This window comes from Sitophilus oryzae, unplaced genomic scaffold, assembly GCF_002938485.1.
Source record: "Sitophilus oryzae breed Bouriz unplaced genomic scaffold, Soryzae_2.0 scaffold_296_pilon_pilon, whole genome shotgun sequence".
Taxonomy (NCBI): domain Eukaryota; kingdom Metazoa; phylum Arthropoda; class Insecta; order Coleoptera; family Curculionidae; genus Sitophilus; species Sitophilus oryzae.
The window spans coordinates 358494-372251 of record NW_022146858.1 but is presented as its reverse complement, the minus strand read 5'-3'; the positions used below and the strand labels follow the sequence as shown (position 1 = coordinate 372251).

General features: G+C 36.4%; 1 protein-coding gene across 1 annotated transcript; it reads left to right on the top strand.

The window, feature by feature from the left end:
• The first annotated feature begins 616 nt into the window (after positions 1–616).
• LOC115884508 lies at positions 617–4132 on the top strand. The gene is made up of 2 exons (XM_030903108.1): positions 617–793; positions 2854–4132. The coding sequence occupies exons 1-2, from the start codon at positions 682–684 to the stop codon at positions 3990–3992; spliced, it is 1251 nt and encodes a 416-aa protein (XP_030758968.1). The 5' UTR covers positions 617–681; the 3' UTR covers positions 3993–4132.
• The last annotated feature ends 9626 nt before the right edge of the window (positions 4133–13758 follow it).

The window sequence follows — 13758 nt, the reverse complement described above, 5'->3', positions numbered from 1 at the left end:
ATACGGTAGAAGCATGCTGTTTCCGGCACATCTTTTATATCATTTTTTTTCTCGGGTACGACAGATTGTTCAAACAATAATAATAAAAATAATAGCTCCCGTATATAGCGTTTGACGCCTTGGGAGTAGCAAGGTACAGCTTGCTATACTAGAGCCGTTCGGTATACAAGGAAGGTAATGTGGCTAGCACTACGCTTCAACCGCCTATTATTACCTCAGGATTGTGAATCACAAGTACTTATTTAAGGCTGAGTCGACCTAGGTACCCAAACTATTTTTATTTTAATAAAAATAGTCGGCTGATGAAATGCCGGGTGTGGGAATCGAACCCACACCTTGAGATTGGTAGACGAGAGCCTGTACCTCTAACCCACCGGGCACCATATTAATTCATGTTCAAACAAAACCAGTATAATTTCAAAAATTTTTACTTAAAACAAATAATCTTAAAAATATAGAACTTATTTTAATTTTTATTTCTTAACTTATATTAATACTTTATTAATTTAAGCCATCAGTCATAAAATAATGTAATAGTACCTACTATAAAGTATAATCCGAACTTATTAATGATGATAGAAGGAGATTCTCTTCTAATCTAATCCATTATAATAACCGCAATGTACACAAAGCCGTATAAAATAGGCAATTATATGTTTAGTAGCAGACAAGAGACTTAACATGCAGCGTAGAACTTGTTTTGTTGTTGGCGGTATAACAGGTGTTCTAATTCTTATAGCTATCATTGTAACGGTAGTTGTACTTGTTGTTGAAGAGAACACAAATAGGAATGGTGAGTTTTAACAGTTTTTATTGTGGAGATACACTCACCGGCACGAAAAACGGGCATCTTAAAATTTTCATGTATTTTGAAGCTTTATATATTGTGTTCTGGTAGATATTTTTTAAGTAATTTGTAGCTTATATTATTTGACTTTTTAGTATGCCTTTCTAAATTAAAAATTAAAGTTGCCATCTGTCAGTTATATGAGAGAAAACAATTATTGATATTTTGGTAAAACTGTGAAACTCCCTATGGAGTACGTTAACAAAGAAAGGAATTTAAAAATAATTTTATCATCTAGGTGTATCTTTTCTCGATAGTTTGTTTTTTGATTCATCTCAATAGTTTTTTTTGGATATATTCGCTTGAAACACTAAAGACCATAACATTTTTTAGTATTTTTTACATTTAAAACATACCTTTACTTTTGGTCCTAGTCAATGGACCTATAAAATTGAGTTTATGATTTATGTAATGTTACTCTCTTTGAAAAATCATATTATGATTGTCTGTTGGGCAGTTACTCTAGCAGAAATATTTCAAGTCTAAAAGCTGATCTTTAACCATAATCAATTTTATTATAGCCGAAACTTCAGAACTTAAAACAATCTTTACTAAAGTAAACAATAATAATATGAGTTTTCAACGAAACACTGAACACGAAACACTGAACAACGAAACAACGACACTTTTTTAGAAGTGCGTTTGAGAAGCGCGAAGGATAAGAAAAGGCATGCTGTTACTGTCTTATTCACAAGCTAATATCTCCAATAAAAATAAAACTATTTAGATGAATCAAAAAACAAACTATCGAAAAAAGATGTACGTAGATAATAAAATTATTTTTAAATTCCGTGCTTTGTATATATATTCCACATGGTGTTTCAAAGTTTCACTAAAATACCAACATTTTGTCTTCCCTTGTATAATTAACAGATGAACACTTTCATCTTTAATTTAGAAAGCCATACTGAAAAGTCAAATAATCTAGCTACAAATTGCTTAAAAAATGATCAAAATCGGTTTACTAAAACAAAATATATTAAACTTTAAATACATCGAAATTTTAAGGTGCCCGTTTTTCCTGGCGGATCTCGTGCTGTAGATATAAAATTTTCATGTGTGTAATAAGATAAAGAAGTGAAGGCATAGTTATTTTTCGTTTAACACACGTGACACAATATTTAAATATTATTAAAACAATAGAAAGATAAGAAAAGAAAAATGTTTGCAGCAATGTCACAACTATTTATACCTTTTGTTTTTCTTATAGGGAAATTATTATAATTGTTTTTTTTTATTTCAACATGTTTAATGTTAATGTTAAATACTATTTATTCTCAACTGACTTGGCTAACTTCGTACCGCCAGCAGTGAAGCGTTTTTGATAAATCTTGTGGTACGGATGACTGATTGACCGAATGATTGATTCTGGAATGATTGAGACCAATGAAGTGTTCTTTCCCGAATTCATTCCCTATTCAAATATAACATTTACTGTTTTAGAATATCACATTTGCAAAGTTACACTAGTTACTAATATTTGCTAATCTAGAGAGGCTATCAATAGTTAAATACTTATCTTTTTCATTTTAAACTATTAGAGATATTTAAAACATATTCAAGAGATATTTCTTTTCTCTTAGTTAAGAAAGGGATCATCATCGCCAGGATTTTAGAAACTACATACTATAAACTGATATTAATATGATAGTAATATGTAATAATATAAATTTGGATACATTTGATTTTAAATAATATTTTGTGGATCTCTAAACAAGGTATATTAATAGTTTTATTTGGCCTGGTATGTCGAAAGTAAACAAATTACCCTTGACAAATATTGACTTTTGTTGTTCTACATTTCTTAACTTAATATATTTTCATAGATAAAAATCCTTTTAGACAATAAGTTGAAAATATCAGAGCAGAGAATCTAGTTTCTAATTTACCTACCATATATCACTAAGAATATTTTTTTGCGAATCTTTTGACACCGAATGTATATTTTTATTAATGCATTAATGGGAATACTTTAAAAATGTTTTAACACCGTATGTTTGTTTTAGGTTGCACCATATATCCATTTGAAGTCGCCTTGTCTCCGTTGGTTGTCATATCTGGCACCAGTGACTTTCTCTATCCATTGCCAGGAGAAAATGTCTTAAGGTTCGACTACCACCAATCCGTCGACTTTATCTGTCCTGGAAGAAACGTTCTTCTAAATAATGTTAACAGTAATCAGAGTGTTCTATCAGGCTATTGTCTTGAAAACAACACCTTCGTAATTAACAATGCCCATGTCGATTGGCCTAATATGGACTGCAGCAATACCTTTTGGCGAACAGCTAGATATACTGGAGCTACTTGCGAGAATAACGGTCTTGATATCGAGGTTGGTTATGATACAGGAGATAATCGATTTTTACGATCCATGTCGATTTGTTTTGATCCAGAACTGCAGGTTGCTCATTATACTTTTATAAATCAAACGGCCTCGATTAATCAGCGGGCTTTGGATACTCCAAGACCATCGTGGCTACAAGGAACAGGATTTTACGATATCGGTTCTGTAACAAATTTATATGTTCGTGCTAATCAAAGAAGAACCATAAATACTTTAATCGGACTAAACGAAACCTCGGCATTATTTATAGAAGACGACACGAACTACTTTTTAGCCAGAGGTCATCAAACAGCTAGAAGTGACGGTTATTATCCAGCCCAGCAAAACGCCACTTTCTTCATGATGAATATAGCGCCTCAATGGCAAACGTTCAACGGATTTAATTGGAACCAAATTGAAATTGATGTGAGGGATTACGCTGAAGATAATGCCGTGGATTTATGGGTTTGGACTGGTGTTTATGGCGTTGCAACTTTGCCTCATCAAGAAACGGGAGAACCAGTCGAACTTTATCTGTTCGTTAATTCAACGGATAACAGGAAAGCCCTACCCGTTCCAGAGGTATACTGGAAAGTAGCTTACAACCCAATAACCGAACGGGGAGTTGCCTTAATAGGTGTAAATAATCCTTATTACCAAGCCTATACACCTCTCTGTAATGACATATCACATAGGTTAACATGGTTGCACACTAAAAATTTTGATCAAGAACAAGGCTTCTGCTATGCTTGTACAGTTGATACTTTTCGTAGAGTTGTTACCAGCATGCCTAATATTCCTGTTAGGGGTATTCTATTGTAAACATCGTATTTTGGGAATTAGGTGTTTAACTCACCACGTATTTTGAACTGATTTCATATTAAGTTATATAGGAAGATATATACTTATGGTGTGATATTATTTAAGTAATTTAACATTAATTAAAATTTTGATAATCTAAATATATTGTCTTTATTTCTGATTGTTAATGAGTTCAAAAATTTTTTGAAAAGGAGTTCTGACACATTGTACTGATATTTCAAAATTAATTTGAACTTATAGCGCAGTAAATCTGGATGTGGAGGTGGAAATACTAACTAAATTTGGAACATGTTTAGCTAATGATCTATTAAATAGTTGTGATGTATGTGTGTTTTAAAGGGTTATGCATGTGTGTTTTAACGGGTTAAACCCGTTAAAACTCACATGCGACGCCAGGGAGAGTTAAAAAAATTCAGAGATCTCGCATCTTACGCAAGCATCTTGTTTTGAAAATACCTGATACAACATTTAAGTTTTCATGCGATCGATGTGAGTTAATTTCACACATTATAACAAATTAATTACCTACTATACTATGTTTATGTTTATTTACATATTTTCCCATCATCATCAAGGCTCTTATATAGAAATTGCATTAATTACATATATTCAAGTAATTGTATCAGTAGTAATTGTATTGTAGTATCTTCAGTGGTATTACTAATAGTTGTTAATAATTTACTTTAAGTTAATTTTTTTGCGTTGAATGTAACTGCGACATTTTTCTGCATTCGATATACAGCTTTTACTTTGTTTATTTTCTGATTGTTTTTACTTCTTTACTTCTTTTATGACACTAACGAATATTTAGTTGTTGGTAGAGTACTTGTCTGTAGTTTACGTTGCCTATAATTGTGACATTTTTTCTGCGTTTGTTATACAAGAATTATTTAACTTTCCTTTTCTCTTTTTTGACAAATTGTTATTATTTATCAGCGAAACCTCTCCCTTCTTTTGATTTATATCCCCAGATTTTGTGATTTTTTTTCAGGTACGCTTTCATTGACATCGTCCAATTCTTTTTTTTTATCAGGTTGTCTTCATTTTTATGTTTTGAAATATTTAAATTAAACTACCCAACTACCGAACTACGAACCAACAAACTAACGAAGTACCGAACTCCTGAACTACCGAACTACCTGTAATTTATAGCTTATGTGTTATTCTGATGTATAAGGTATAATATTGTAAAGTTTCATTAAAATCCATTCAGTAGTTTTTGCGTGAAAGAGTAACAAAGATCTATACATCCATTTATACTGTTGCGGACCCGTACCGTGTGAACTCGGCCTTAGGCTTCAGGCGCCTGCTATGACTCTCTATGACTATACGCTCACCGTCGTTCGAAGAACGCCGCTAAGAATTTTCGAGATAAGTCTGGATTGTCTGTTTCTCTCATATATAAGCCGATGCCCGAAACCTGAAGATAGAGAGATAAATAACCGATCGACGCGTACAGTTACAATCGCCGCGCTAATTCAAAATAAAATTCTGTTAGATAAATTGTAAATAAGTTATAAATAGTTCTTTAAGTTTTTTTAATCGTTATTGTTTTTGTTAATTAGTGTTAAATAAATTGTGTTTAAATAAATTGTGACTTTCTATACACACGGAACCGACGAAAAACGTAACAATTGGTGTCAAGTGTGGCGTGTGTGATAGACTAAAAAAATAAATAAATAAGACTGATAATGGGTTCGAAAAAATTGTTGAAGGACTTGAAAGTGTCGGAATTAAAATGCATACTGGAAGAGAGAGAATGTGAGACAGATGGGAAAAAAGCATTTTACAAGCAAGACTAAGAGATGTTCTGATCGAGGAAGGTGAGGATCCTGACACATTTTGCTTTGAGTTAGAAGGTGATCTTGACTCGTCATTGAAAAATTTGCAAGACAATTTAAACGACAATTTAAACAGTAAGATAATTAATTTGGAAGACAATTTGAATAGTAAAATAATTGATTTGGAAGTTAATTTAGAAGATAAAATCAGTGATAAAATGACGGAAATTCCCAAAAATTAGAAGATAAAATTAATATTTTAGAAGATAAAATTGCAGAAAATTCCAAAGACATACAGGCCAGCTTTAATAATAAAATAATTAATTTAGAAGAAAAGATAACAGAAATTATAGAGAATTCTACTGAACTACAAGATAAAATAACACAAACTGAGGACGATGTAAACAGAAAAATCGAGATTTTGAGAGAAGAAATGGGAAAGGCAAATTCACTAAAATGTCAAGAAACGCCAAGAGGACCCGGATCTAGTCGAAAATAAGTATACCTCAAAGTCAGTTATGAAGCCTCCACATGACAGAAAAACCGCTTGGGACAACTACTTTTACCAATTTGAAGCCGCTGCGAGAGCGAACGGCTGGACAATCGCTGAAAAAGCTACCGCTTTGACTATCGCACTACGGGGAGATGCGACTGACATCCTGCAGACACTCTCACCATCGGAACAGGGAGATTATCAGCAATTGGTACGACATTTGGAAATGAGATACGGCCAGGCTCATTTAGAGCATGTCTACCATTCCCAGCTCAAAAATCACATTCAGAAGTCAAATGAGTGTCTGCAGGAGTTTGAAGCTGACGTAGCCCGCCTTGTTCGCCTTGCGTATCCTGCTACGCCCGAGAATGTTATGGAGCGGTTGGCAGTACAGGCATTCTCCGACGGCTTACGTGACAACGAGACAAGACAAGCGCTTCTCCTAGCCCACCCAACGCACTTGGTGGATGCTTTAGCACGTGCCCTAGAATTCGAGGCCGCGAAACAAAGCTCTCGGTCTTTAGGAAGAGTACGGGCCATCGACGAATGTTCCGACGAATCCGTGGAAGGGATTGTTCCGTGGAAGGGATTGGTTTGAAACTTAGCCCTAAGAAATGTCATCTGTGTCAAGAAAAGGTACACTACTTGGGCCATGTAGTCTCCTCCCAGGGAGTTGCGGTAGATCTACAGAAGACTAAGACAGTGGAAGAGTGGCCGATACCCAAAGACAAACATGAACTACGAAGCTTTTTGGGACTATGCACATACTATCGCCGCTATGTACAAGGTTTCGCCACCATCGCAAAACCATTGACCAGACTTACCGAAGGCGAAAGGCGTTTCTCTTGGGACTCCGATTCTGACGAGGCATTCCGAAGATTGAAGAAGGCCCTGACTAGTGCGCCCATACTTAGCTATCCTCTTGGCAACGGAAACTTTATATTGGATACCGACGCTAGCAATGTTGGGTTAGGCGCTGTTCTGTCTCAGATCCAGGATGGTCAAGAAAAAGTAATTGATTATTTTAGTAAGACCTTGTCGAAACCGGAAAGGAACTACTGTGTAACCAGACGAGAATTACTAGCAGTAGTTAAAGCAGTGGAACACTTCTACAAGTATCTCTATGGAAGAAAGTTCTTGTTAAGAACAGACCATGCTGCTTTGAAATGGCTGTTGCAGTTTAAGAATCCTAAAGGGCAGGTAGCTAGATGGATTGAACGAGTACAGGAATTTGATTTCGACACAGAACATCGAGCTGGGGCGATCCATCAAAATGCCGACGCACTTTCCAGAAGACCTTGCGATAAGGACTGTAAGCATTGTTCCCGAGCAGAAGAGAAAGAAGCGAAACTCCTAAGAACAACTGTGGTTAACGATACTTGGCAACCCGAAGATCTTGCAAACGACCAAATCAGCGACCCAGAATTAGGCTTAGTGATTAACTGGAAAAACGCGGACCAAAGACCAACGTGGGAGGAAGTTTGCAGATATTCTCCGAACGTGAAGTCGTACTGGTCCCAGTGGAATTCCTTGGTAATAGATGACGGGTTACTTCGCCGTGACCAGAGGGACAAGAAGAGAGAAGACAGATCGTCATTCCAAAGAAGAGGATCCCGGAAGTCTTGGAGGAAGTTCACAATGGAACCAGCGGTGGACATCTTGGTGTTACCAAGACACTTGGCAAGCTGCGTGAACGGTTCTATTGGGTGAACTGCAAAGAAGATGTGAGGGCCTGGTGCAAGGTGTGCTTAAAATCCGCAAGACCAGGACGACTGCTCTACATCCACAATCCGATGGGATGGTTGAACGCATGAACAGAACTATCAACGGTTATCTGGCCAAAGTAGTCTCTGATCACCAAAGAGACTGGGACAAATTTTTTCACCTGTTCCTGTTGGCCTACCGTTCATCCGTCCAAGAATCTACAGGGCAAACTCCAGCCAGCATCGTTATGGGACGGGAAGTGCGTCTACCTTGTGATCTGAAGTTTGGTTGCCGACCGGGAGAAGATGTCGCTGGAGAAGATTATGTCCACAGACTACGTCAAAGGATGGACGACATCCATCAGCGAGTCCGCCTAAATATTCAAAGCGCTAGTGACCGAATGAAGGAGCACTACGACATTCAAGCTGAGCATGGGGGATACCCCGCATAACCAGGGAATTTGGTGTGGCTGTACAACCCGCAGAGACGTCGTGGATTATCTCCGAAGCTACAATCCTCGTGGGAAGGCCCATACGAAGTCATGGATAGGATTAATGACGTCGTATACCGTATCAGAAAATTGCCAAAAGGAAAACCGAGGATAGTTCATTTCAACCGTTTGAGCCCCTACCAAGGCGAAATAGAAGATCGTGCTGGAACCGTGAGAACCTGCAGCTTTGATCCCCCTGATTCGGAGATGTCCTTTGATGATTTCATGGCCCGATACAACAGCAGTGAGAAGGCTCGCTCTGGTGTAACCAAAGAAGAACAACGAGACCTCTTTTCCGTGCCTCCCGATTATTCGCTCGCTCACTGTGTGGCCCGAGATTTGCGGATGTCCAGAGGAATCGCTGCGACGTTCAATGAGAAGTTTGGCCGTGTCGGAGAACTACGCCGACAAGATCCAGAGGTTGGAAGCGCCTTGAGGCTAACAGACAATGCACATGGTCAAGCAAGACACATCTTCTACCTGGTCATCAAGGAATGGTCCCCGAGTAAGCCGACTTATCTCAATCTATGGAGGACCCTGATTGAACTGAGAGAAGCCCTGCTAAACAATAAAATTACACGATTAGCCATTCCGAAGCTGGCGTGTGGACTGGATGGTTTGAGTTGGCATACAATCCGGAACATGATTGAAGTCTTGTTTAGATTTACGGGAATCGAGATCCTCGTTTGCTGCTATAACCCCAAAACTGAGATCGGGCGAGAAAACTGTAGTCTGTTTTTTTTACCAGACTTCTCAATGCACCAGGGGCCAGCTTTGCAAATACCTTCATTCACCGTGTACATCTCGGGACGAGCATGTACCTAAAAAGGGGGCAGTGTTGCGGACCCGTACCGTGTGAACTCGGCCTTAGGCTTCAGGCGCCTGCTATGACTCATACGCTCACCGTCGTTCGAAGAACGCCGCTAAGAATTTTCGAGATAAGTCTGGATTGTCTGTTTCTTTCATATATAAGCCGATGCCCGAAACCTGAAGAAGATAGAGAGATAAATAACCGATCGACGCGTACAGTTACAATCGCCGCGCTAATTCAAAATAAATTTCTGTTAGATAAATAATTAGATAAATTGTAAATAAGTTATAAATAGTTCTTTAAGTTTTTTTAATCGTTTTTGTTAATTAGTGTTAAATAAATTGTGACTTTCTATCCACACGGAACCGACGAAAAACGTAACAATACCAACAAAAAATATTAAACTCTGACAGACCTTCGAAGACAGTATGGTCTGTTGTATCTGAATTGAACAACAGCAAAAAGAGTAGTTCTTCCCAACTGCAGATCAGTAACGGAGACGCACTGTAAGACGTAACCGTAGAAAAACGGCAGCAAATTTATTTAACAATTTTTTCATAGACACACCGAAAAATATCTCAAATGACATAAATTTCAACAAAGGAAAACTAAAAAACACCACTAAAGAAAAATACGTACAAAACGGTACTTTCGCACACAGCATGTGTATTCTACCTTTTACTGAAAATGAGATATTAGTTCTGATTAGCAAAAATAAAACTCTGATTCTCAAAAATAAAACTCTGCGATTAAACAAAAATCAAAAATAAAAAATCGAATGTGCCTATCGAAATCCCTTTAGATATTGAAAAAAAAAATCTATTATATTATATGCATAACACCATTAACATATTAAATAAATTTGTATGTTGAATCAGGTATTTTTCCTGCTGAGGTAAAGATATGCAAAGTCGTTCCTGTATTAAAAAAGGGAGACCACGCTTGGCAATTATCGTTCAGTTGCATTAGTTGCTCCATCCTTCTCCAAAAATTTCGAATATGCGATGCTAGATAGGCTTCTTTCCTACCTGGAGACAAACAATATACTCACCTCACCGCAGCACGGGTTTATGGCTGAAAAATCTACTTCCTCGACCATTTTCTCGTTTTTGACGAATGTTACTGTCTTCTTCTCCGTAAAATGGAATATTACGGTATCAGGGGTGTCATTTTAGACTGGTTTTCATCGTTTTTACACCAACGTACTCAATATGTGGAGGTAAAGGGTCGTGTGAGTGAGGGTACCGTTCGATCGGAGAGTGCAGATGTTTCGATAGGAGTTCCTGAAGGCTTCGTTCTCGGTCCTGTGATGTTCCTGATTTTTTTAATTCTCTTCCCGCGGATATAACAGTATAACAATGTATGCGGATGATACGACAGTAAGGGTGACGGACTCCTATTCTCACTGATATTAGATTTATTGATATTGCTGCAGATAGGGCTCTGCGGGAGTTAAATGAAAGGTTTACTTTCAACACTCTACTGCTAAATACCAACAAAACAAACTACTTGGTTTTTCACTCGCGTCAAGTTCGCGAAGATTTAGATTTAAAATTAATTTATGAAATCAACAAAGTTGAAAGAAAATATAGCTTAACATGTCTAGGCATTACGCTGCAGCACACACTCTCTTGGGACTCACACTGTTCAAACCTATCACTGTAGCTAAACAGTTTGTACTATATGATCAGAAATCTCAAAACGGTATTAGATCTGCCTCAACTAATATTATATCATACTATTGTGCACTCACGGATTCTGAATGAGGTCCAGTTCTGGGGTGTCTCGTCTTTTGCTGACAATGTTTTCAAATCTCAGAAACGCATATTAAGATGCATAGTGGGCGCTACCCAACAAACGTTTGAGGATAAAATTACGTTAAATTAACCACTTGGACCACTTTCGACCAACTGGAAATTGGTCGAAATTTAATATTCCCAAAGTGGGGAATAAAACTAAAGAAATTTGGAAGTTAAAAACAGGTTAACAGGTTATGATGTCTGGTATGAAATATGGGCTATGAAGTCAAAAATAACCGACCTGAAGTCATAAAATGGTAAAATAGAGGTGAATTTTACTAAAAATAGTTCTAATTTATACTACCTACATTTTAACATGAGAAAGAAAGAGAAAGAATAAGGTAAAGTATTTTTGTTTTTAATATGTGTATGTAAATAAATTTCCTAATACTGAACCAGGAAGACAAACAAGTGTAATAATTGGCATGGCCGTTTGAACATTAATCCAATATGGATGAAATACCTACATAATATATGCACTTCCTAGGAAATGTAAATACGTTATAGGTAAGAAGTGGATTACTGGATTCCCAAGATAATTATGTCTGCGGAGAAAATTTTTCTGTGAGATGTAAATATGATAGGCCCTAAAAAATTATGCGCCATTAAGATTTTATGTATTTTCAACAATTACTTTTAGAATAAATCGTTATTTTCAAGGTTCTAACCTAACTTTTTTTCGGCTAACTTTCTTGGTACACTTTTTAAGTTTTTAATTAGTCAATTTAACTTGTGGTAGGTAGTATTATTCATAAACGTCTGTTTATTTTTCTCAATAGTTTAGAACAATATCACAAAAAAATATTTTTTGAAAACAAGTTGGATAAGAAAATGGCCGCTAATGGTGTTTTTAAATCTCGTCTATGAAGTTAGGTTTTCCATAATTTTAAAACCTTAAAGTCCGCTTTCTTTGTATGATGTTAAGATTTCTTTAAATTAATAACCTCAAAGGTCAAGATTTCTTGCTTAAGGTATTTTTCCTTCGAGGAGCAATTTAAAAATGGGCTATTTTATGTCGAAGCTCATTTCTCGAAGTCTACATTTCTCGAAGTTCTACATTGTTGGTGTATCGCCAGAGAACCAACAGAGACAGTTGACAATGATATTTTATGCTAAGTTCGGTAATTACATCTTCGAGCAATCCGATTAACTTTTCACAGTAATGACGTGTCCTAAAAGAAGAATCCTTATTGAGAGTCACGTGACATGTCTTTTGCTGGCCGATGCAATTACCGAACTAGCCTAAATTAGAGCACTAACTAACTAGAAAACTAAATTAGTTTTCTTTGCTTATTATTTTTAAAAGTTTTGTGTTTTGGGATTGTGAGTATTACTACAGAGGATTTTTTGTTTTAATTGCACACAATGGACCCGTTTAAGATTGTGGCGGTAATAAAAAAGAAACGCATTGAATATTCTTTCGTTCGCCACCAGTGGGAACAAGGTAATGTGCTATGACCTATGACGTAATAATCCCTCGAAAACTATTTTAAACGGATATCACCCCGAGGAAATTAAAAAAGGTAATTTTTAACCTGCCGTATTTCTCACTTTCTTCCAAGTCAAAAAACTAAGTTACTTTTACCTTTGAACCATAGCGACTTTTGAGGTCGAAATAAATTAAATTTCCGACCTAATTTGAACTCCTCCAAATAAGTTATCATTTAAAGTTATTAACAACTAAATTTTAACCTAACTTGAAAAATAAACAATGCCTTCGACCCCCGAGACAAATTTGAGGTTATATAAAGTAACATTTGACCTACTTTAAGTAACTAGATTTTAACAATGCCAGCTAACTCCAACGTTGCTACTTTTCAAAGGCATAATTTTAGGTTATTATTAACTACTAACTAGTTTACGACCTCATTTTTAGATTTCTTGCATTTTATTCCCTACAAGAAATTTATTTAAGTTAAGTATAAGTAAAATTCAACCAAATAGTGGTTAATTTTCAATGTCAATGATTTTTCTCCTTCCAATTCTACTTGGGTACAGTTACACATTCTTGCAAACCTAGTTTTGAGCAACTTAAAAGTTTAGCAGTCCTATGTAAATACCCTGGGTAATACTCTAAATGTGTGTTTTCGTTTTTAATAATAAAAGTACGTTTTTAAGCCTCATCCCTCGGATAATCCCCCCGTCAATATTCCACAAAGAATAAAACGGATTTTTCATTAACGTACAGTCGATTAAATGTGACAAAAATTTCATATTAAACTTAGAACCCAAAATGTTTAACAATCTCCCAGCTACTGTTAATGAGTGTACCTCTTTAACAGTAGCTGTTAAAGAGGGACGTGTCCCTATTCTGATTTATACCCCAGTTTTTTACTAGGTTAGCGTTAGCGTTTATTTTTAATCCTATGAAGTGTTCTCCAAATTTTCCAATCTAAGTGGATTCCCGTTGGTGGATCTTGATGAAGGGGGAACTCGTCTGGTGGTTCTACATTAAAACGCTACAATTTCCCCATTTTTCCCACTGTATTTGCCGTTGTTTCTCAGCTTCAATCTACTGAGGTGTTCGTTGAGGAGACAGTGTCCTGTTAGAAACTCCGTGACAATCCGAAGATTGTTTTTACTTAAATCAAGGCAAATCTTTGATTTCTCTCGGTCGTAAGTCCTGAGGAATTTTTTTGAGTCTCTTAGACCGTTGGAGGATTCCCATTCCAGGTTACGGATGGAGTC